The sequence below is a fragment of the Heterocephalus glaber genome, unplaced genomic scaffold (assembly GCF_053883595.1).
Source record: "Heterocephalus glaber isolate CG9 unplaced genomic scaffold, H.glaber_assembly_v1.0 deba00001538, whole genome shotgun sequence".
NCBI classification, from domain to species: Eukaryota; Metazoa; Chordata; class Mammalia; order Rodentia; family Bathyergidae; genus Heterocephalus; species Heterocephalus glaber.
In genome coordinates this window covers 20,407,594-20,433,601 of record NW_028258333.1, presented here as the reverse complement: position 1 = coordinate 20,433,601, position 26,008 = coordinate 20,407,594, and the positions used below count along the sequence as shown (strand labels likewise).

General features: G+C 38.0%; 1 protein-coding gene across 6 annotated transcripts in view; it reads left to right on the top strand.

Moving 5' to 3' along the window:
- Positions 1-26,008, top strand: part of Adamts12 (ADAM metallopeptidase with thrombospondin type 1 motif 12) — a 326,379-nt gene that overhangs the window by 238,808 nt on the left and 61,563 nt on the right. For all 6 annotated transcript variants that reach the window (XM_004848653.3, XM_021261519.2, XM_021261518.2 and 3 more), the window contains 3 exons: positions 5,732-5,976; positions 7,474-7,612; positions 25,131-25,257. In XM_004848653.3, coding sequence (XP_004848710.2) covers positions 5,732-5,976; positions 7,474-7,612; positions 25,131-25,257 — 511 coding nt within the window. The remainder of the gene's footprint in view (positions 1-5,731; positions 5,977-7,473; positions 7,613-25,130; positions 25,258-26,008) is intronic.

Sequence of the window (26,008 nt, the reverse complement as noted above, 5' to 3'; positions counted from 1 at the left end):
AAGAGATATTACCATGATTACTGTGACCAGAAGTCTCCTGAGTTAGAACTTAGGCTCAGAGTAGAGTATACTCTACTCAGTCTTGTTCATTCATTAATAGTAAGAACTGTTTTGTTCATTCATTAATTCACTTATTACCTGAAATATATTGATTAAGCATTCATTGTGTTCTTGACATAAGGAAGGAAATAACAAATAAGGCAATGACTCTTCCCACTGCCTTCTCTGTTTTATACCATGAGATAACAAGTCCAGGATCTCACTCTGACACTTAACCCATAGGCAAAAATTAAATAACGAACCTACTTCAGAGGGAAGTTGATGAAGCATTGAGCCCTGCTTTTCCAAGGGCACTCCAGGTCTATTACTCAGTGCTTTGACCTTTATCCTGATCTGCAGCCCATTGTTTTTGGCCTAGAATATGGTCCCCTTGTAGTTTCCTCAGCCATAGTTTGTTTCCAGCCCCTGGATTCTGTATTATTCACCTGCCATAGTTTTAAATATCACCTAGCTGTTTCCTGATATTGTTTAGCATCTTGGACTTCTCAAAACCACCACTTTGGACTGCTCTGCTGGCCTCAGTTAGCTTCTCTAGACTTCATCATTTCCAGGCCCTGTGACCACTAAAACTAACTTCCGATCTGGTTCACTTTGGCCTGCCTTGCCTTGTGGCTGGGAAAAGGGATCAGAACTCTTTTTTTTTTTTTTTTTTTTTTTAAGTGAGCTACTTGTTAGTAGGCAATACTTTTTTTTTCTTTTTCCAGTACCAGTGATCAAACTCAGGACCTTGCACTTTCGAGGCAGCCACAGTACCACTGAGCTAAATCCCTGGCCCTCCTGGAACTCTTAAATGGGTACCTAGGTCACTTGATTCAATGCCCAAACTACCAGCCTGAACTCCTGCCTCCTTTATTTAATCATAACCAGAATGTTCTCAGACTTTCATTTGAAAATATTTTTATCTGAATTAGAATAGTTCCAATGTAAAATTATCTTTATAATATATATAGAAGCATATTCACATATAGTTAGTGCATTTTTGCATAAAATAGTTATTATAATTTTAAGTACAGTACTTAAAGTAACCCAGTTTCCTCAGCCTGACGCTGAACATGTAATTTTATTTTCATTGTTAAACATGTTAAATAAAAGAATCTGCAGTTTAGAAAAAAGAAAAAGAACAACAAAAGTACTTGTTCTATAAACACTTTCTGCCAAAATCCTTAAGCTTTAGAACAGGAGAGTCTTGAAGTGAAGTAAAGGAAGCAGCTGCCTGCAATTACATGTTTCTGACCACCTGGATCCCTCCCGTTGGTGATCCTGTGTTTATGCGCTTAGTTCTTGCAGCAGTGCCTGCGTAGCTCCTGTCACTCATCTGCTTTGTGAGCAAACAAAATACACATAGTGTTAAGAATTGACAACAATCACAGTTATGCTATTACTGCCTGACTAATCCTATAATAATGCACACTGGGATTTTGGTTGGAGCTACTAAGGGTCTGTGACAAACTGAAGATTATAAGTGAGTGGAACTCACCAAGGACATCACCAAAGAGGCAGAAGGAGCTGTGGCAGCAGTGTGTAAGTCTGTACAAAACTGGCCAGTGGGCAAAAGGAGACACTTAGAAAGAAATGTCATGGTTTCTAGACTCAAAGATGCTCCTGTACCATACCATAAGATTCAATGCATTTGCTGTTCATTTAAGAGAACAGACAGCATGCTATGGTTTTAGGTTTTTAATATAAGAAGGTCAGTGCTTTAGGAAGACATTTACCAGCAAAATACAAAATTGCCTGGGATAGGAGAATCCAGTGCTAGGAGACATAAATTTAATCCAAGTTTATTCAGTGAGGGCCAGGACTAAAGAAATTCATGTGAAGAAGATGAGAATCACAGAAGAAAATGTTCCAGATAATTTGAGATAGAAGGCAACATGTAAGGGAGGACACAGCTTTCTTAAAACCAAAATGCCCCATTACTTGAAGAGTCTTCAGTACCATGTTTCCCAGAAAACACGATAGAATGGGTGGGAGGAGCCAGAGAGTGGCTGGGCACTCCACTTGAGAGTTTTTATATCCAAAGAGCTAAAAATCATTCAGGGTTTAGGTAGGGCTACAGTTCTTTGTTCTAAAACCATTTAGAGCCAGGAAGCCAGCATCAACATCTGTTCTTGTACGTTTCCTTTTCACTGGTTTCTAGCAAAACAGTTGTTCTTGTTCACTGAGGGTTACAAGATTCTGATACCCTTCCAACCCTCTTTTGAAATAATTGAAGCTAAGTTCTAAGTCTAGTGCAAGGCAATTCAGCTTCTCAGAAGATCTTCCAGGCATATTTATTTTTATTTATTTTTTCCTCACTATCTGATCTGTGGGCCTGTTAAATACAGGTCTGTGTCTGAGCCGGACACCCACTCGTTACTGCTTTCAAGCCAGAGATCAGAAAATGGATAAGGCTCTCCCAGGAGCCCCGTCACATAAATCGTGAGATCTTGGCCTCCAGTAAGCCTTGTCTTGCTGCCACAAACAGCAACAGTGTTAAAAACAGACAAGCTGGCCATTACAGATAAATTGTTTGGTAGTATAGCCATTTATGATCACATTTTTATTAGAATTAACAGACACCTGAGAACAAATATGTCAGTGTGTCAAATCCTTTTGTGGGGACTGTAAAGAAAAGTTGAGTGAGATGTGTATTAGCACCAGTAATTCATGGTAGCTCTTACTCTAGTGACTGCAGAAGTAAGGTCAATCTTCCAGCACGTCCTCAAAGACCTTGGGTATTCATTTAGCTTAAATCGCTCAGGGCTGGGATAGTGATGGACCTCTTTCTTCAGGAAGTCTCCATGAACTCAGAGTCTCTTCCTATGAAGTCTAGATTATGCTTTCCTTCTTCTTCCCAAGTGGCTAACGTTTCCATGGGGAAGATGCAAGAAAATTGATATTGCGGAATGACTATGCACATCGTTCTTTAATTCATTCATTAATTCATATTTTAGAACAATTTTTACTTATCCTTTTATCGACAGGGGACAACACTGATACTCAAAGTCTTTATTTTGAATTTTGTGTGCCTCGTTTTTCAATCTGGTCATAAGTATTTATGATTTGAGGAAGTTATCTCTCATTGGGAAAGTAAAAAGCAAATGATTTTTATTATTTTTCTCCATCCGTCCCCCACTCCTTTAAAAAAAAAGCAAGGAACACACAGTTAAGCACAATATTTAATACTATTCCCTTTCCCTGCCTGCGTTCTGCTATGAGAAGTCATGCAGCATCCTAAGTCAGAAAATGGTTTCAGATAGTGACACCCCAAAGGCATTTTTTGAAATTTCATTAGCTTCAATTACAGTAGATTAATATCTTCTCTGGGGTAATCAGTTATTTCAGACAAGTGTGAGAGAACAATGAAATTTAATTAAATACTGCAAAACTCACACTTTGGCTTCTCTGGATGGAAGGCACCAGTTTGAAACTAAAGCCAAAGTTGTACCTCTATCCAGTTTCTAAGCAAATCATTCCTGTTGGACAGATCAAGTTTTACTGAGTACCACTACTACTTTAGTGTTGGAGGGAGATGGAGCATTTCAGGTGACATAGATGAGGACCTTGTTTGCCAGCCGCCCCCCCAAAAAATCTAGTATATAGGGGGAACTAACAGGATAATCAGACCCTTAAAACCATAGTTTGTAGGGAAAAGTTAAAGAAACAAAGAACAGTTAGCTTGTAAAAGAACAAAATCATTAAATTTTACAGCTGAGAGAGAAACTCTAAACATCATTTTTCAGTTCCCTTCATTGTGCACATAAAATTCAAAGGACCTAATTAATGAAAGTTACAGAGCTAATTTGAAGCAATGCAGAGACTAGAACACAAGACTTCTGATTCCCAGGCCCCTGCATTCCTTTCATAAGGCCACATGACAGTCCATGTTCTTCCCATTCTATGAAGTGATAGTTACTAAGAAGCATAAAAGAAGAAAGGCTGCTATCATGAAATCAACCAATAACAAATGCTGGTGGGGCTGTGGGGAAAGAGGAACCCTGCTCCACTGCTGGTGGGAGTGTAGACTGGTGTAACTACTGTGGAAATCAGTCAGTATGGAGATACCTCAAAGGACTAGAACTGGAAGTCCCATTTGACCCAGCTATTCCCCTGCTGGGGATCTTCCCAAAGAATTAAAAGAATCATACCACACTGATATATGTGCACCCATGTTCATAGCAGCACAGTTTGTAATAGCTACAGCTTGGAAGCAGCCCAATTGCCCATCAACTGGAGACTGGGTAAAGAAAATGTGATTTTTTTTATAAAATGGAGTACTACTCCGCCATAAAGAATGAGAAACTAGAGAAATTTATAGCTAAATGGATGCATATCGAGGCAATAGTCTTAAGTGAAATAAATAGGACACACGTGTAAATACTGAATAGTTTCTCTAGTGTGAGAAACTGAAAGTGTAAATAAGGACTAAAAAGTATAATAGATAATGTGAAATAGGAAGAAAAGGCAAAGGGGAAGGGGAAGTGGGAGGGGTAGGGGAAAAGAAAGAAGGGAATGGAATTAATATGAGAGAAAAAATGGAAACAAAGTCTTTGTAGATAGGGAGGGATGGAGGTGTTGAATGGAAGGCAGGGGAATGGGGAAAAATAAGAACCAAAATAGATTATGTAAAAGTGCAAATTTCCAATGATGAATGTCATTATATATGTCATTGTATACCTTACATGTACCAATAAAATTAATTTTTAAAAAAAGAAGCATAAATAGTGGCTGGGGATTTTGCTCAGTGGTACTGCTCCTGTCTCGAAAGCGCAAGGTCATGAGTTCGATCCCTGGTACCAAAAAAAAAAAGAAGCATAAATAACACGAGAGCTTAAAGTACTCAGCATAGAGCCTGGCAAACAGGGGCAACCACTAAATGTTAATTCCTGTTCTCAGCAGTGTGCTTTCTACCATGACATCCACTAAGCTGAAAGAAGACTGTGGCTAGAGTTGATAATCATTTTTAAATAAATGTCCATATATTTCTTCTCAGAAAGCTGGATGGGGACACGTGAAAATAATCATAAATTCATATAATAGCAAAATATTATAAATTCATATATTAGGAAAATGAAAGGGGAAAACCTTTCTAATGAATGCAGTTATCCAACAGTATAAAAGGCTGTTCTGGGAAGCGAGTTCTCATCATGGGCTCTATTCAAATGAGCCAGGTGGCAATCAATACAGGATTCCCTCCAGGATTCTCTTAATGAATGGTAGCCAGGATTAAATTACCTTTAAGAGTCTGCTTTTAACCTGCTGGCAATAGGAAGGAAGATTGTGTGTCCAGGGCAGTGTTTAGGAAGATTCATCTGATAGCAATAACAAATAGGGATGGGGGTGCTAACAGGAAGCTAGCTAAAAGTTGTAACATTTTGAACCATGAATGTAAAATGACAGAAAGATAAATGCTGGATCAACTACAAAAGCTTCCTGCTCCCATCTACATTTTTTTCACCTCTTGTCACAACACTGTTTACACACTGAGTCATGAAGCTCCTGAGAATTCTGCTCCATGCCAAGCTCTTTAAAACATCTCTTAATTGGTGCTTCTGCCAATCCCAGTGGCTACTCAGCAAGGACACTAAAGGATGGAGGTTCTGACAACTGGATAAATATGAGTCAGAAACAGAGTGTATGCTGCTGAGAAGCAGCATATTTTTCTAATTGTTACTTCTTCCCTCCTTAGGTTATGTGGACATTGGACTCATTCCCAAAGGAGCAAGGGACATAAGGGTAATGGAAATCAAAGGAGCTGGAAACTTCCTGGCCATTAGGAGTGAAGACCCTGAAAAATATTACCTCAATGGAGGGTTTATTATCCAGTGGAATGGGAACTACAAGTTTGCTGGGACCATCTTTCAGTATGACAGGAAAGGGGACCTTGAGAAACTGATGGCCCCAGGCCCCACCAATGAGTCAGTGTGGCTCCAGGTAATGCAGAGGGGAAGGGAACTGCGCACATGTATGCTACTTAGCACCTTTCTAGTTTCTTTTGTAAAGCATTTACTAGGAGCATTAAGTAAGAATAATTAAAACTTCTTTTAGCTAAGAACCAAGATGGAAATGAAATATTTGTGTTCTTCATCTTTTATTGCCTAGAAATTGCTAAAACTCCCATCATAAATTATATATATCTAGAATGTACCAATAAAAAATCCTAAAATAAAAGGTCCTGAAGTTTTAAAAAAAATGCCAGGGGCTCTAAAACCGCCCATTGGAAAGTTTGTGTTGTTTTGGGGATGATTTGGTTGAACATAGTTATTTTTCAGGTATGTAAAGGATGCCGTCAGCCTATTGTCAGTGTGGCATGAATTTCCAAGTAGCTTCTCTGCCCTCATGATGAACTGACATGCTATCATATGGTTGTCCTCAACAAAGGTTTTGTCTTTCCGAAGCTCTTGGAGGAGGGCTTGAGATGTATCATGTGGTCTTCAAAGACACACAAGTTTTGTCTTTCATATTGGGCACAGAACTATTAAAAATATGGAATGATTATACTAGTCTAGGCAAGACAAACTGGGGATGACCCATAGCCCAAGACACTTAGATCCAGCCACATCCAAACATTGGAAGGAAGTAATATCAGAGCCAGAGGCCAAATCATCTACGAAAGCAGAAGGTCAAGGTTGGCAGCCGTGGTCCATGAATGTCAAGAGTTCTTATATCTATCTGACCTGCCCACAAGAGCAAGGACTTACTGGTGGGAGCCCCAAACTCACAATAAATCTATCACCTCCAAGTTTAGGGTGAATCCCTTTTAAATATGTGGTAAGTACATTGCCTGAAAATGAAGTGAAGCATGGCACACCTTATCTAAACCTCCTGACCAGGTTTATCCCAGAACAACTATACATTAAAGGAGCTAATCAGCCATACTGCTAGGGAAGAGAATCATAAGACAACATAATACATATAATAAACATTTATTAAGTTCTAATTTCATATCATGTTCTAATCATTTTATATATATTTACTTGTGTAGCCCTTGTGAAAACCCCACTAGTAGGTAGTATTATTATCCTCACTTTGTATATGGAAAAATTAAGGCATTTATTTATATTCACAAAGGCAGTAAGTACATAAGGACTCAAGGTAACCTGTCAGCTGGTTGTTGAAAAGGACACTCCTTGCCATTCCCTCAAAATAATGTCCACATGATGGAACCTCCCCATCTATAGGAATGAAAATTCCCAGGGGAATTCAGCCAAGAAATAACAGAATAGAGAATATATAGATACATAGAGAGATAAAGGCTGAGAGGTAGATATACAAATAGAGACATACAAATACAGATCCATTTAATGGAATCTTTTCCAGTGCATGGTACTACTTGTAGATGATGGACACTTGTGTAGCACTTTTACATGACTGAGGTTTGCAGACTTAAGTCATGACAGAGTTTGACAAGGCCCCTCTCTTGCCTTTTAGCTCCTCTTCCAGGTGACTAACCCTGGTGTCAAGTATGAGTACATAATCCAAAAAGATGGTCTTGACAATGATGTGGAGCAGCTGGTGTATTTCTGGCAGTTTGGCCGCTGGACAGAGTGCAGTGTAACATGTGGAACGGGTAAGAAACTGCTGCTGTCTCTAGGAATCTATCCCAGCTTCCTACAGTGGGCCAGAGGTGATCAGAGGCAGAGGTTTGCAGTCTGTGCACATGGTCCTGCAGAGTTCCACAGAGGTGGTCCTGAAGTCACCTAGAAAATTGAACAGCCTTAGCCAGTGTGAATCAGACATATGGTTTTGTTACAGCCTCCTCCAGCAGTAGTACCTCTACCTACCTGGGTAAATGTCATTCTGATTATTAAACCTAAATGGGAATTATCATAGTGTCCACATGCCTACCTGAACCTCAGCCACACTGCCTATTTGAGTTACAGTGAATTCTCTTGCACTGGCAGAGAAAAAGAGCATATCTATTTTAATATCAACAGAGAGAATGAAATACTAATATTCACACAAAGATGCACCTTTTGAAAACTAAAGATGGAAAATTGCCTGGAACACTGAATCATTCAGTGATGGATTTGTGTGTGTATGTGACTGGAAATTGAATCCAGGGCCTCTCCCTGAGCTGTATCCCTAGCACTTTTTAAATTATAGACAGGGTTTAGTAAGTTGCTAAGAAGCTCAGGCTGTGTTTGTACTTGCACTCCTCCTGCCTCAGCCTCCCAGAATGCTGGAATTACAGGAATCCACCACCACACTTGGCTTGGATTTTTATTTTAAGTCAAAACTTTCTACACTTTAAAAATAAATTAAACCCATTACTGAAAAAATGAAAAATAAAATCATCACCCTAGCAGATACATTTGGGTACTTTGTACAACTGTTCTGTTTTCACTTTCATTATAGTTCCAATATATTACACGAGACATTGACCACTTTATTATAAAATAGGCTTTGTGATAGATGACTTTGCCCAACCCTAAGCTAAGGTAAGTGTGCTGAGCCCATTTAAGTAGACAAGGCTAAGCTGTGTTTGGTAAGGGAAGCATATTAAGTGCATTTTTGACTTATGTTATTTTTGATTTACCAGTGGGTCTATCGAGACATAATTCCCATCCTAAGCCAAGGAGCATCTGAATACAGTTGTGTAGAAAAGGACATATTTATGTACATATATGTGTATATTTTCACCTAGCATCACAAAGGGGATATAAGGATACTTTTTCATGTTTTCTACAGTCTTTATAGTGATCCTTTTATGGATAATGCATTATATTTTGTTGTAAAGATAAAGCAAAATTTTCCTAACCAATTCCTTCTTGATGTTATTCAGATGAACATCTATGGACCGTGTAAAATGTAATCTCCTTAGTTTTCATTTTTATGTGAAATTTCTAGCCACAAAGAATGTAAATATTATGACAGTCTTAAGAAACTTATTGCTAACTTGATTCCATAATGAAAAGGTTACAAGTAGGTAGGAGTAATCATTTTTTATTGTTGTACTATTTCATTTTTAAACTTTTTAATGGGAAACCCTTCAAATACTGCATTTTTCAAAGCAAAATAGGGAATATAATAATATATTCCTGTTTACCATGCACTCAGCTTTATCAGATCTTATCTTTGTGTCATGTTTGTTTCCATTTTCTTTTCAAAATTTGTGCCTCTGACAGTGTGCTGAGTGGACTGGATTATAGTAGATGAGGAGCATTCATGAGGAATGCTTCCCATAATCTAAATGAGGGAACATGAATTTCCTTCTATTCCCAGTTTATTACATCTTTCATTATAAATGAGTATTGAATATGTCCAATATTTTTATCTACTGACATGATTCTATGCTATTTTTCTAGTTATATGCTAATCTGATTATTCCATGAGTAGATTCTCTATTATCAAACTCTACTGGCATTCATTAGATAAGATAAAGTTTACTTAATATGATATAAATTTGTACATATATATATTATTGAGTTCTGTTGGCAAATATTTTATTGGAACTTTTACATCTATTTTCATGAATAAGATCTGTCCTTAATATTCTCTTCCAGTGTTCCCCTTGTTTTGTTTGGATCATAATTATAATAAACTCATAAATGAGTTGAATTACTTCACCTTTTGCTGCAACTCTATATAAAATAAGACAAATGATACTTTGTATGCATCGCTATCTTTACTTTCTAAGACACTTCCCTGGTGGTTCTAATCAGTTCCATTTGGTTTGATGAGGGTGACTCCGATTCCTGTGCACCTGTCCTCACGTGGGACTCTCACATGCATTCAAGGGCTGGCTGCCTGCAGATCACGTGGTTAGAGTGGGCACAGTGGGGTCCATGGTGAAGACAGCTCATCCTTAGTGTTCTCAGTGCTTCTTCTTGCCCTTCTGGATCAAAAAGTACTCCTCTTTCCCACTTGTGTTGTTCTCATTCATTCATATTATTCTTTCTTCCTGCTGAGTAGCCATCAGTCTTCCCTTAAAAATGCATTCTGGTAATTATCTCCTGTAATTGTGTAGAATCTTGACTGGTTCCATGGCTCTCCTCATTCTTAAATAACAGCTGGTCCCATTAATGTGCCATGGTGGTTACGTCATGGCCTCTGGAACCAGATCATCTACATTCAAATCGCAGTTTAACCAGTTATTAATGGTGTATCCTTGCGTCATGTCCACATATCTCACCTGCTTCGCCTGTAACTGTGAGATACTGCCATGTCACATCTACTTCACATGGTTGGTTTGGGAATTAAATGAGTTACTATGTGTAAACTGTAATTATTTTAAAAATCCAGAAAATCCTCAGCAACTATTTAAATATTACTTTTTGGGCTCCAACAGCTTGCGACCAAGACAAGCTTGCAACCAAGACAGGGTGAGGAGGACCCCCCCACACTCGGGCACACTCACCAGCCCCAGCTTGGCTGTGCAGGTGCCTCCAACAACAGGCCCTGATCCCCACCCTCTGGCCTTCTGGCTGTGCAGCTACTTGGTTCCACACTGCAGAGGCACAGAGGGACATAAAAGCCATTGTCCTGAGCTGCAGAAGTGAACAACAGAAAGAAGGCCTCTCTCAGGCTCCATGATGAAAATAAGCCCACTGAAAAAGTGAAGAAAATCTCTGCAATAAAGGCATATCAGACCACCATGCTTGATAAGTTGGAGGGATCATCAGCTCCCATCGGAATGTGGACTTTCTTCAGGGGAAAGACAGCTGAAACCTGCAATAGAATGTTGCAGAGTGCAACCCTGCAGGAGGACAGGGAGCTCAACTTGGGACTTGCAGCCAGAAATCTGCCTGAATCTCATGGGTCTGGGACTACTTACTGAGACTCATTGACTTATAACTGTACACTGCTGCCCACATGGTCTATTGTGACAGCAGAGACATACCCTGAAGGAGGCCCTTCATTTTTAAAGGTGATAGATTAATAACTACCACAAATTGTCATTTTCTAATAATGTATTTGATGCCATGGTGTTGCTGATTGTATCACTTGGGCTAAGATGTTATGATTGATATAATCAGTTGTACTTCCTGGTATAATGAAAATGACATAGCCTCAGAGCCATTAGAGACTCAAAACCTAAAGAACAGCTATATCTGGAAGATACCTCTGAGAAGCAATCATTCCATAAGGGTTATAAATACATCAACAAAGATACTTACAATAAGCAACTTCAAAATATCAACCCAGGAACTAAACCAAAGACAGTACCAAAAACAAAAATTAGAAGACATTTAAGCAAGGCACAAACTCAGATTTCCACACCCCAAAAGGCAAATTCTGGGGGAAATGAGGTGGAAAAGTCTGATAATCAACCACCTGGACACCCTGAACTGATAGCACAGGAAGTAACAAAACAGATGAATGAGGCTCTAGAAAAATTCAAAGCAGAAATAATCTCCCAGATAACTACAGAGATGGTGAGCAGAGTGAAAGACATGATTAGAGGCTCTAGAACAGAAACTGATAAAAAAAAATAGATGAGCTCAGAATCATACTGGAAGCCATGAATGCCCTGCATAAGAAAGAAATAGAAACCATGATCGCCAAACATAAGAAAGAAATGGAATCCATGAAACAGATTCAAACAGATATTCAGGAGATTAAAAACTCCATTGAAAGCATGCAGAGCAGATTAAGAGAATCTGAAAATAGAATATCAGATATAGAAGACAGGATGGCAGTGAAGGACTATGAAAACAGAGATTTTTTAAAAATAATAAGGGACCATGAGAAATTAATTCAGCAGCTGCTAGATGATGCAAAGAAGAATAACATAAGGCTGATAGGAGTCCATGAAAAAACAGGAGAAAGTACAATTGACATAAAAACTATTGACAGAAGTAATAGCAGAAAATTTCCCAGACAGTGGTAGAGAATTGGGCATACAGATAAGTGAGGCATATAGAACTCCACCTAGCCATGATCAAAAAAAAATCTACACCTAGATATATAATAGTCAAGATCCCAGAAACCCAACAGAAGAACAAAATCCTATAGGCAGTTAGAGAAAAGAAGCAAATCACCTATAGAAGAAAGCCCACCAGAATCATGGCAGACTTCTCAACACATACGCTCAACTCAAGGAGAGCATGGAATAAAGTATTTCGAGCCCTAAAAGAAAGTAACTTCCAACCTAGATTGTTGTATCCTCCAAAATTATCTTTCAAAATCGATGGGGAAATTAGATACTTCCATGACAAAGAACACCTGAGAAATTTCATGAACACCAAACCAGCACTCTAAACAATTCTAAGCAATGTCATAGAAAAAGGCAATTATACCTCCATGAGGCTCAACAGAGGGAAGCCACCAGGCAAGGTAAGAAACTAAAGGGAAAGGGGGAAAAAGAAATAAGAGCCAACAGTAGTAAAACATCATGACAAGGATGAATCAATATCTATCAATTATAACTATCAATGTTAATGCCCTCAATTTACCAATCAAAAGAAGTAGACTGACAGAATGGATTAAGAAGCAAAAACCAGTAATATGCTGTACACAAGAAACATTCCTAACTCAAAAAGAAATTCATAGACTGAAAGTAAAAGGATGGAAAATGGCTCTCCACCTGACAGGAACCCAGAAAAAAGTAGGGGTAGCAATCTTATTTGCAGACAAAGTAGATTTCAAACCAAAACTAATTAAGAGAAACAAAGATTGTCACTAGGTCCTTGTGCAGGGAACAATCAAAGAGGAAGAGATGACAATCCTAAATATATATGCACCAAATACAAATGCCCCCAACTATACAAAACAAATATTAATGGACATGAAAAAGCAAATAAGCACTAATACAATTGTAGTGGGGGACCTCAATACCCCACTATCACAAATAGACAGATCATCTAGACAAAAATTAACAACAAAATTCAAGAACTGAATCAAGCTATTGAACAAATGGACTTAATAGAGATTTACAGAGTGTTCACCCCACAAAATCAGAATACACATTCTTTTCAGCTGCATACAGGTCATTCTCCAAAATAGACCACATGCTAGCTCATAGGACATGTCTAAGTCAATGTAAAAGAATTGAAATTACCCCCTGTATATTATCAGACCATAGAGCAATAAAATTGGAGATCAATAATATGAGAAACTGCAAAACTCCCACAAACACTTGGAAATTGAATAACACCCTCCTGAACAACCAATGGGTCACAGAGGAAATTAAAGAAGAAATTAGACAGTTTCTACAAGTAAATGATAATGCCAGTACAACATGCAACAATCTATGGGACACAATGAAAGCAGTTCTACATGGGAAATTCATAGCAGTGAATGCCCATATGAGGAAAACAGAGAGAACTCAGATAAATAACCGAATGCAGAACCTCAAACTCCTAGAAAAAGAAGAGAATAACAAACTCAAAGCTCGCACAAGAGAGGAAATTATAAAGAACAGAGCAGAAATCAATGCAATGGAAACTAAGTGAATGATACAACAAATCAATGAATCAAAGAGTTGGTTTTTTGAAAGAATAAATAAAATTGATAAACCTTTAGCCAACCTTATCAAAAAAAGGAAAGAAAAGGCTCAAATCCATGCAATTAAGAATAAAAAAGATGAAGTCCCAACAGGACCAGCAGAAATCCAGAGGATCATCAATACCTACTTTGAGAACCTGCACTCTAATAAAATGGAAAACACAGAAGAAATGGATAGATTCCTAGATACATACGAATTGCCAAAGTTAAATGAAGAAAATAAAGAAATTCTAAACATCCCAATTACAATGAGTGAAATTGAAAATGTAATAAAATATTTACCGACAAAGAAAAGCTCAGGTCCTGATGGCTTCACTGCTGAATTCTACAACACACTTAAAGAAGAACTATTGCCATTAATCTTTAAACTCATCAAGGAAATTGAAAGGTAAGCAATACTTCCAAATTCATTCCTGGAAGCAAGTGTTACTTTGATTCCAAAACCAGGGAAAGACCCAACCAAAAAAGAGAACTACAGACCAATCTCCCTAATGAACATAGATGCAAAAATCCTCAACAAGATACTGGCAAACAGAATACAGAAGGTCATCAAGAAGATCATACACCCTGACCAAGTCGGATTTATCCCAGGGATCCAAGGATGGTTCAACATCCGTAAATCAATAAACATAACACACTGTCGTGACAGAGTCAAAGACAAAAACCATATGATCATCTCAATAGATGCAGAAAAGGCATTTGACAAAATCCAACACCAATTCATGATAAAAACGCTACAGAAAATTGGAATAGAAGGTCTTTATCTTAACCTGATTAAGGCTATCTATGTAAAACCAACAGCCAACATCATACTAAATGCTCAAAAACTGAAAACTTGCATTCTAAAATCAGGAACAAGACAAGGATGCCCACTATCACCACTCCTGTTCAATATAGTTCTGGAGACACTAGCCACAGCAATTAGAAAAGAGAAAGAAATAAAAGGAATAAAGATTGGAAAGGAAGAAGTGAAACTGTCATTATTTGCTGATGATATGATACTTTACATAGAAGACCCAAAAACCTCTACCAAAGACTTCTAGACTTAATTGACAGATTCAGTAGAGTAGCTGGATATAAGGTCAACACTCAAAAAACAATAGCCCTCTTATACACAAATAGCAGACTCACTGAGAGAGAAATTAGGGGAAAAATTCCTTTTATAATAGCATCCAAAAAAATGAAATATGTAGGAATCAATCTAACAGAGGAAGCAAAAGACCTCTACACTGAAAACTACAGCACCCTGGAAAAGGAGATTGAGGAGGACATAGGAAAATGGAAAGACATTCCTTGTTCCTGGGTAGGAAGAACCAATATAGTGAAAATGGCTATACTTCCAAAACTATTATATATTTAATGCAATGCCAATTGAAATTCCAACAGTACACTTCACAGAACTAGAGAAAACAATCCAAAAATTCATTTGGAACTAGAAGAGACCTAGAATAGCTAAAGCAATTCTGGGCAACAGAGACATAGCAGAGGGTATCACAATACCCAACTTGAAGCTAAACTACAAAGCTACTGTGATAAAAATAGCATGGTACTGGCAAAGAAACAGACCCGAGGATCAGTGAAATAGATTAGAAGACACAGAAACAACTTCAGACATACTCAGTCACTCATCTTTGACAAAGGAGCCAACCATCCCCATTGGAGGAAAGATAGACTATTTAAAAATGGTGTTGGAAAAACTGGATTTCAACCTGCCAGAGATTAAAACTAGACCCATATCTATCACCATGCACTAAACTAAGATCAAAGAGAATTAAAGATCTAAATATTAAGATAGAAACACAACTTTCTGGAAGATAAGTTAGGTATAACTCTTGAAGATATTGGCATAGGAAAAGACTTTATGAACAAAACCTCAATAGCACGGGAACTAGCAGAAAGAATCAACAACTGGGATTTCATCTTATTACAAAGCTTCTGCACTTCAAAAGAAACCACCAACAGAGCTAAGAGACAACCTACAATGTGGGAAGAAATATTTAGCAGCTGTAACTCAGACAAAGGGCTACTATCTAGAATATATAAAGAATTGAAAAAAATCAGACCTCCCCCAAATTCAAAGATCCATTTCAAAAATGGGCATCTGAAATGAACAGACATTTCTCAGACAAGGAAGTGAAAGCAGCAAATAAACATATGAAAATATGTTCAACATCACTGGTCATTCGAGAGATGCAGATGAAAACACTGAGATTCCACCTCACCCCAGAAAGAGTGGCTGCTATCAAGAAATCAACCAATAACAAATGCTGGCGGGGGTGTGGAGAGAAAGGAACCCTTCTCCATTGTTGGTGGGAGTGCAGACTGGTGCAACCACTATGGAAATCAGTGTGGAGATACCTCAAAGAACTAGGGCTGGAGGTCCCATTTGACCTAGCTATTCCCCTGCTGGGTATTTTCCCAAAAGAATTAAAAGAATCATACCACACTGATATATGTGCACCCATGTTTATAGTGGCACAGTTAGTAATAGCCAAAGCTTGGAAACAGCCCAAGTGCCCATCAACTGGAAACTGGATAAAGAAGATGTGGTTTTTTTAATAAAATGGAGTACCACTGAGCCATAAAGAATGAGAAACTAGAGACATTTGTAGCTAAATGGTTGCATATTGAGGGCATCCTCTTAATTGAAATAAATAGGACATACATGTGTAAATACCAAATAGTTTCTCTACTGTGAGAAACTGAGAATGTAAATAAGCATTACAAGGATTAAATGGAAACGAAGTCTATGTAAATAGGGAAGGGTGGAGGGGTGAAGGGCGCACAGGTAATGGGGAAAAAATAAGAACCAAGATGCATCATGTACAGGTACAAGCACCCAATGATAAATTTAAGCAAAAAAAAAGAAGTACACAGGATTTATTGAGAGGTTTCAACATCCATATAATAGAAAGTACAGAAAAGTGAATGGAAAATGATCAAAAAGTAATTTTTTTTGCTTAAATTCTTTTATTGGAACATTTTAGGTGTACAATACGTTTACATTTATCACTGGGTGCTTGTACCTGTACATGATGTATCTTGGTTCTTAATTTTTCCCCATTACCTGTGCGCCCTTCACCCCTCCACCCTTCCCTATTTACATAGACTTCATTTCCATTTTTTTCTTTTCTCATAATCTTTCCTTTCCCTTCTTTCCTTTCCCCATCTCCTCCATCACCCCTGATTTCTGTATACATCTTAACTGCTTTTTCACATTTTTCCACTACATTTTTCCTTTTGAAGTGAATTCTAAGCTTGTCAATATGTATTGTTTTACTCAGTTTCAACTCTCATATGTAGTATTTTCTCTCACTAGAGCATTATTTATAGTAACAATTATATATTTTACCTTAAGTTTGTATTGGTTATTTTCCATGTCTATTAATTCTTCTTTCTTTCTTCCTTATTTTCATAATTTATTGTGCTTTCTTAGTGAAAATGATGTTGTCATTTATTTATTTGAATGTTGTTTTAATATTTTATTATATGTCAGAGAAATCCTGAAGCCTAGGAGGAGAGATAGAAGGTCTAAGTAAATAACAATGGTTTGAATGAAAATTGAAATGTCATAGATGGGAAAAATGTACAAAGTGGGGATATTTAGGATATCTACTAGACTGTACTTAATGGTGATTCATTTTTTCTGTTGGTAGAGATAGGTCTGAGCATGAGGAACACCCATGTTCTCCCTTAGATAACTAGCTAGATAATGGCATCATTCACTAAGAGAGGGAAATTATGACAAAAATAAGTCTGGAAAGAAGTTTATGGCTATATATGTTTAAATAAAGTGCCTATTGGCTGGGCATGGTGGTTCACGTCTGTGAATCCAGTTACTTGGGAAGATGAGGCAAGAGGATTGCAAGCTCTAGTAAGACCTTATGTCAAAGTAAAATAAAAAGGACTGGGGATGTATCTCAGTGGTAGATTGCTTGCCTAGCAGGCACAAAGTCCTGGGTTCAACACTCAGTCTTCTAAAAAGAAAAAAAAGAGTGCCTATGAAAGAAATTTTCAGATGCAAATACCCAAAGGGAGTAACATGCTTATTTTGAGGTTTTTATCATCCTGCTCTATCAAATTTATTCCACCCAGAGTGGTTGCCTGTCCTAATTATTTTGTTGCCTTTCTTCATAATAGATTCTTTCTTGTATTTTGAAATTATAATTTATAGCCTTGATTTGAGTTTGATATGCTTTTAGTTTCTTTTTTTCTCTCCTGCCCCATTCCTTTCTTCTCTGTGTACACTGCATCCTTTCTAACAATTTTGCAATCTTACCTGACTGCACTGCAGAACCTTACTTCAGGAGCAGGATATATCACTGTTGTTCAGAATTGCTGCCTCAGGTGATGGTGGTGATGTGCTAGAAATAGTCATGGAGCCAGCAGGGAGCTTGGCTGAGGTCCTGATTGTTAAGATGCATCCTTATCTTACCAACTTTCAAGGTCTAAAATTCATCAATAATGAAGGCTCTCAGCTATTTCTTATGAAGGTGGTTGTGTTAACTTTCTCTTACTCTGGGGATACACCTAAGAAATTAATTTAAGGAGGAAAATATTGTAGCTCACAGTTTCAGAGGTTTCAGTCCATGGTTAGCTGATTCCATTGCTTTTAGGCCCATGGCAGGGCAGAAACATCATGGCAGAAGGGTTGTAGAGGTGACTTCCATGACAGCCAGGAAGGAGAGAGAGAGAGAGAGAGAGAGAGAGAGCGCCAAGAAAAACCGAGGGACATAATATAACCTTCAAAGCAACACTCCTTGTGACCTGCTTCATCCAGTTAGGCCCTGCCTCCTAATAAGCTCATTGAGATAGAATTATAATAAATTCATGATCCAATAACTTTCTAAAAGCATATTGGATGTCAACCAAGCCTTTGGCACATGGTCTTTGGAGGACATCTATATCCAAACCATAACAGGAGTCTCATCTCAATTTCATATGGAGCAATTTCTAATGTAGACCCGCTAGAGCTGCACATGTGTCCTCCACTAACTGCTTCTTCCCCAAAGCCTGGCAGAGCCTTCCCTTAGGTTGCTCGATGTTTACCTACAGCTGAGCATGGTGTCTTTTTGCCATTCTCTTTTTATATACTTTATAATCTAATATTTTCACATATTTATATTTTATATATTAATATTGTACAATTGGTACAAAAGGCTATTTGAGCATAAATTCACTAAGATGTCATTTTCTTATTGTGAATATTTAAAAAAATCCTATTGTATATTTTCTAGAACAGAGTCCATGGAGAAAGTCACCAGACAATATCATAAATTTAGCTGATGAGCATGAGATTCAGCTTATTTTCCACAATCTACCATTTAGAGGTAGAAGGCTCTTAGAACACTGGCAACATTTTTCTCTCCATGCCAGTCTTTATTCTTTGGGCCTCTAGCCACATTTTCTTTCACTGCTGACTTACCCAGGGGGAATAATTCTATAATAGGGGATTTAGGACTAACTACTCCTCATATAAAATTAGAAAAATTTGGAAAAACAAATGCTATCATCAGGCTTGCTGAAAGAAATTTAAAATTTATCTGAGTCTCTCATCAGAAGATTACCAATGAAAGTGAAACCAATGGATTATTTGTGAAGAAACATCTGCACAAAGGGCTTGAAATAGGTACTGGTCTCATAGGAAACTTCAGAACTCCTTTCTCAATAAGGTAGTGTTTTAGTAAGAATCCAGAATTACTTTCATAGTAATATAAAAATCCACATTTTTATCCTGTTACAGGGCCAGTGCTGCAGGGCTCTGTCAGTGGTAGTATATCCTAACCAAAATTCTCTTATGTCCTGTAAAACTCATAACAATGGCATTATTATTAAAAATGGGCTCATCATTTCTGAACTTGTCTTTGCCAGTGTTGTGCTCTGTGAGCTCCTCAATTCTGCATATTTTCATCTGTTGGTGGAACAATGGCCTATACAAAGGGGAGAACACTTTTCCCCCACCTAACCTGGACTTCAACTTTTCCTTTACCCGACTTGGCTGAATTTTTTCCACAATTTAATCCTTGTCCCTTTGGTCAAGGAATATCACGTCAATTTGGAAAAAACAAATATTGAAAATTCTAGGACTACGAGTGCAAAGTTTCTGGAGATTGCTCAAACTGTTCTAAACTGACATTTAAGCAAAATGACCTTCATTAGAAGTAAATACATGGTAATCTCAGACACACCCGCCCACCCACACACACTCTTCAATGTGTTTTGGGATCCATACTCTCCTGAACTGAGCTTTTGTTAGGGAGGGTAGATCTGAACTCAATAAGCAGGGAAGACAGAGCAGAGAGAACCAAGAGAGCCAGGAAAAAAATTGAGGTAAATATTTACTGGGATTAAACTGAAAGTTGGTAGAATAAAGATGCACTTGTCAACCGTACAGATAGGTGTATAATTCCCACTCTTCCCTTCATCCGGTGAAGTTAATGTTATTGCTATGTATTTAGGGAGGCTGTAGTGACAGGATCTCTATTGAGGCATAAAATTCTTGTTATTTCACATTATTCAAACCAATGTTATTGCCTAATTTTTGGAGAGTTATAATTTAATATGCTAATGTGAAATTTAAATTGTACTGATATGATCCTCATTTCAGTGGTTATAAAGAGATTTTTATCAAGCATTTAAAAGATTGAGTTTACAATACTTTGAATCTTTTTCAGATGATGTGATTAAATAGTTACTCCCTTGAGTGACTTTGACCTTAAGTTTGGATATAATAGGAAATACTGCAATTTTGCCAGAGGTCATTACAATAAACTAAATCTTTGGTTGTAATGTATGTCTTTATTTGGTTTATTTATACCCTCTAAACTTTTGAACCAAGTAAATGTTACATGAACTAAAGTACAGTGGACCCTCGAGTTACCACCAGTCTGACATACAAATAACTTGGGTTACAACCGTAATTGTAGTTTTAACTTGAGAACAAAGTCTTAAGTTATGGCCCAAATGCTGGCAGCTTGTGCTTCCAGATGGTCTTGATATAGATTTAAGCCTTAAGAGTTCTGGAAGGAATATTACAACATCTTTTCCTGTATGGGGTTAATTGAGAAATCCTGCGTGAATATCTTTCTAAAGACACTGAGATCTGCCTGTACACAAGAGATAAACTTTGAAGGCTGTGTCGAGGAGCCTGAGCCTTCAATTGACCAATTTGAGTTACAACCAGCCCTTGATAACATAAGTCAAGGGTCTACTATAACCATAAAATAGACTCTCGGTATTTTACAATGTTAATATTGAATTAATACTATAATGAACTGTGTCATTGTTTGTTGCTATGAGGAACTTGTTCATTATTTCAAGGCACAATTTCTACTCAAAATTATTAGGTTTAGTGGATAAGGAGATGGTTCTTAAAAGTCAAGGCACTTAATGGACCTTTCATTGATTGTATCTGGTAAGATTTACCAAGTAATTATAGCAGTAGAGCAACATTCTCATTGCTAATTAGAGAAAGGCATTCAGAATCTTTCAGAAATTTTTAATTTGATTCTCATATATTTTTCAATGTTATTGATTTCTATTCAATATCTTTTCAAGTAAATACTTCCAGATAAGCAGTTAGCTTAATGCTACACCAATATATTAATTGACTGGCATCTTTAATTAACTAATATTTCTTCTTGGACTGTGTTTAGTCTGCACAGAAAAGAGACAAAGGAAAGCCAAATAAAAGTATCATTTTTCTTTGTTTAATTTTCAGGGAAAGCTCAAGGTCACATAGATTCAGCCTAATCTTTTATGCTTTCTGTATTTGTGGTGTTATATAATGATAACTGTTCTAACTCCATCCATGAAAGGTGTTATTGTAATATCCTATGTTAAGGAAAGATTCTGTTATTACAGCAATTAACTTTCAGAGTTAACTAATGAGTACATCACTGAAGATTACTACTTTGCACTTTTTACTGTGAAGGAGATCTTATCATCTAGGGAATCCATCAGGAGAGAATTGGCACACCCAAACTGAAAACCTCGGTGACTTTCACAGGTTTGGGTAGGATTTAGGGAAACCAAGAAAGGTAGTTGATTGCTCTTGCCATTTACTGTGGGGAGAGGAGGGAACAAGCCTACAATTTTTGGACCTGGTTAAACAAAGAGATAGTGTTTCATCTCCCAAACCTACTGGAAACCACAGTAATCAGAATTACTTCCCCAAGGTTCAGAGCAAGGTAGGAAGATGTACAAAGTATATCTGGAGAGAAACAGAATTATGGCACAAGAGAGGACATGAAAAATCAATAAAATCAATAGTGGGTAAACTTTCGCAAGCCAAGCTGGATTGCAGCTCTGGATCTTGTCTAGAAAACAAAAAAAGTCAACATTTATTGAGTGTTGTTCCAATTACCCTTGCTATTTAACAAACCACACTAAATTTAGTACACGAAGTAGCCAACACTTTATCATACTCACAGATTCCGTAGGCCAGAATTTAGACAGGCACACTGGGAGGGTATCTCTCCGCTCCACTGTGTTTAGCACCTCAGCTAGAAAGACTCAGTGGGGGTGACTTCAGTTGGAGTGACTCATGCCTGGAGGCTGGAACTATCTGGAGGCTCCTTCACTCACATGACTGGACTCATCTGGGACCGTCCACCCAGGTACCTATATGTGATCTCTCTAAGGGGGTACCTATATGTGATCTCTCTAAGTACCTATATGTGATCTATCCTGAGAGTCAGAGGTCCAAAAGAACCAGATGGAAGATACTCCATAGCCTTTTCTGATTTGGCCTTAAAGTTTCACTTCTGCATTTATTCCAAGATGAACGGAATTAGTCTCATGTCTCATGCCTCGTGTCTTATTGGAGGGGTGTCCAACTCACATTATACAAGGGTGTGCTGAGTAGGAGATTATTGTTACAATCCTCTTTGGAAAATGTAAGCTGTATGCATGTTCACTAAGCCAATATGAACTAATATAACTTTGAAATATTCTGACCACAATTCCAACAAAATATTTTCTAGGTTAACCATGAAATTATATTGACCAGAATCTTCATTTTTAAAATGCTCTTAATTGATTATAGAGTTTAAAATTTGAGCCCAAATAGCTCAGTTTCCTGCCCTGAAATAGCTGGAATATCATTGCTCTCATTTTCCTCCAGAGTATCCCAAGAGATATGTAGAAGGAAAAGTAGGGGCAAGAACGCAAGCCTTTTTGTATTCATTTATTGGTTTTATTGTAGTTAGTAATTCATTTAGCTAACCAGAAATTAACCAAGGATGAAATTATAAGTTAAATTTCAGCAAACGAATGTGGAAACATCAGACTTGGGGAAAGGCATTTGTCCAGGTACTGCTTTCCTACAACATCAAAGAAGTCCATCAGTTGGATCGGAACCTCATTCCCTGAAAGATTTAGGCTTATCCTGGTACCTATCACAAGGAACCAGAAGGGCTAGGAAGATAATAAGATTAATGGCCACCAAGACCATTATTGTCAAAGTAGAAACCCTGACATGTAGTTACTAATTTTCCACTTAGCACTAAATCAAATCTGCCTAGCCAGACCACCTGGTCATCTCACTGCTGGTCCAGTATGTTGACCCATGAAATATCGTTAACTTTCTGGAAGGAATTTTAAATAAAGGTTTGTGCCCTTCTATTGTTTGTGAAGTCAGGAGCACTGAGCATGTTTATCATTTCTATTCATGTATACAAATAAGCTCTTCAGAGATGTTTCCTACCTCTTCAAGTCACCTGAGAGTTTCCTTTTACATTTTGACAATAATTTGCCAAAAACTTTAATTTATCCTAAACTTTAATGAAACTTCTAAGCAGCTAAACTTTTTTCTTTTTCCCACAATACAATAGCAGCTACCTGTCGTCTTTTTTGGTACCAACAGTTTCAGTCTTGATTCCACTGACATTGGGTATTAGCTGAGAAAGGCTAAATGGTTGAAATTTTAGGCGATTGACTGTTGTGGCTTAATCAAGAATATCCTCCAAATACCTTATTGTGCTCAGAAGCAGGGCTTTTAAAAGATGATTGGATTATGGAGGTGCAACAACTGATTGCTGTTAGGATGTAGGGCTTGGTTAGAGGTTGGTCACTGGGCGCCTGATCTAGAGGGTATAGCTCCTTCTCTGGCTCCTTCCTTTTTCTCTCCCTGCTTCCTAGCCACCATGACATGAGCAACTTTCCCCTACTATGCCCCTCTGCAATGCCATGTCTGGCCTGAAGTGAGCTGAACTGCAACTGTGAAGCAAAATAAACCTCTCCTCCTTAAGTTGCAGTGGTCAGGTATTTTGTCTCAGCAATAAGAAAATGACTAAGACACTGCCTTACTGTTTTGCAATTTTTTATGGTTTAAAAGATGAGATATCCTTTAGTATCTGGGTGTTCCAGCATGCCTAGGTGTTCAGATGGTAGGAAAGCTGGCTTCAGTCGAGTCCTACCAGCTATGCATCTGCAGTGAGTCCTTCAGTGAACTTGGCAATTAAAAAGGAAGTGAGCAGCTTATTGGATTTCTCACAGAATCTTTCCAGTTGTGATGTTCTGTACACCAGAAAGCCTGCTCAAGACTTGGCTATCAGGGCTGGGGTGTGGCTCAGTGATGGAACACTTGCCCAGCATGCACAAAATCCTGTATTCAATCTCCTGCACCACAAAAAAATGGATATTCTTTGAACAGGGTGTGCAAGCTGATTGCTCTGTCCCCTAGTGGGCTCAGTCCTCAGCAGTATTACTCAGTGTTTCCCATTTAATATCAGAGCACTAGACTTTTGAAGAGAGATGCTGACTCTTGTCCTCACTTCCCCTTCACTTTTCCATTCATAATATACTGGCACTCTTACAAGTTCTCTTGCCAACAATGTCACAGTTAGCCAAGCTAGTGGTCATTTCTCTTTCTTAATCCATATGAGTTCACTTGCCTGAGTTTCTTCAACTGTTAGTTAGCAATAATGATTATGTTGACCCCATTAAATTGCTATGAGGTTTTAGTTATTATGCATCATAACAGATAATAGGTAATACGTTAATTAGATAGTACATACACACACACCTACACACACACACACACACACAGAGTTAGAACAGTGCCTGGGATATGCATTTTTTGCCATCACCCCCCCGCATATGCCTCCCTTACATTATATACTTGGTCTTCGAAGATAATAGAATTATCAATCTTTGCAATCCAAACCTTATAGTTTAAAAAAATAGTGCGACTAATTCAACATTATTTTGAATTCCATTACTACCTTTCAGAATTTTCCAATCCAAACTAATCTAAAGGTTTCTACCTCCTTATTGTTTTGTTAAGCTAGTAATGTAGTACTTGGCTTGTAACACCTGGTGACAACATCTGATTTCCTTATATAAATCTCAGTTTATCTTGTCTCCATGGCTAGATTGTAATGTACATAATAAATTATAATCTACCAGTATTTTTTTGGTGTCAAAAGAAGAATAACCTATCTTTCCTTAAAAAATAATCTTTCCAGCCATTGCCAGCTCTAGCATGAGGACAGCTAAAAAGAGCTCTACTTAAAAAAATAATATTGGAACAACTTTTGCATTATAAGCATGATCACTTAAATGATCAAGCACCTCACCTGACAGTGAGCATATGGGCTCAGGACTCAATATATGTGGATGTGTCTGTCTACACCCAGGTATCCGTCGCCAGACTGCTCATTGTGTGAAGAAAGGCCAAGGGATGGTGAAAGCCACATTCTGTAACCCAGAAACACAGCCTAATGGGAGACAGAAGAAGTGCTATGAAAAGGATTGTCCACCCAGGTAACTAGGAATAACATGGAACTGGAGTTCTATGTGCCTAACTACAGCTGTGTCTAATTTAAGGGTAATCCAGTACATAGTGATAAAGGAAAACTATGGGCTTTGCAATTATAAGAGATACAGAAAAGCTGTTAGAAGTTTCTATGACAGTTATTGGAGCCTGGTTCAAGCTGTGGGGACATTTTCTTCCCAGGGAGCAGTATTTTTTACAAAGTTGATATGTTGTGTGTGATATGTTACTTATCTGGTAAGTTTAAGATCCAAGCATTGTTGAAGAGAACGCTAGGTAGATCCAAGAGCACTTTACCTGTGCAGCTTCAGCTTATGTTGGCATTTTCAGATTATGGAGCCTGCTCAGACTGGGAGTGGGCCTGGGAGAGAGGACTTGCAGAGCAGGCTTTCTTGGCCTCAGCACTACTGGGGCTGGAGACTGGTGTGGGGGCTGTCCCATGAACAGTAGGTGCTCAGCAACATCCCTGGCCTGTATCTGCTTAGACGCTAGTAGGATTCCCTGCCTCCCAGTTCAGGTTTTGACAACCAAAATGTCTCCAGATGTAGCCAGATCTCCTTCTAGGGGCAAAATCACCCATAGCCAAAAACCTCTGTTAGAAAGCTACTCATTCCCTAGTCATGTTAGTTCAGATGCTAGGATCCTAAAAGTTAGAAGAACTAACTTAGAAAAGTTAGGGAGAGAGAGACAGAGAGAGGGAGAGGGAGAAGATGAAAGGAGCAAGAAAGGGAAGGAGGGGAA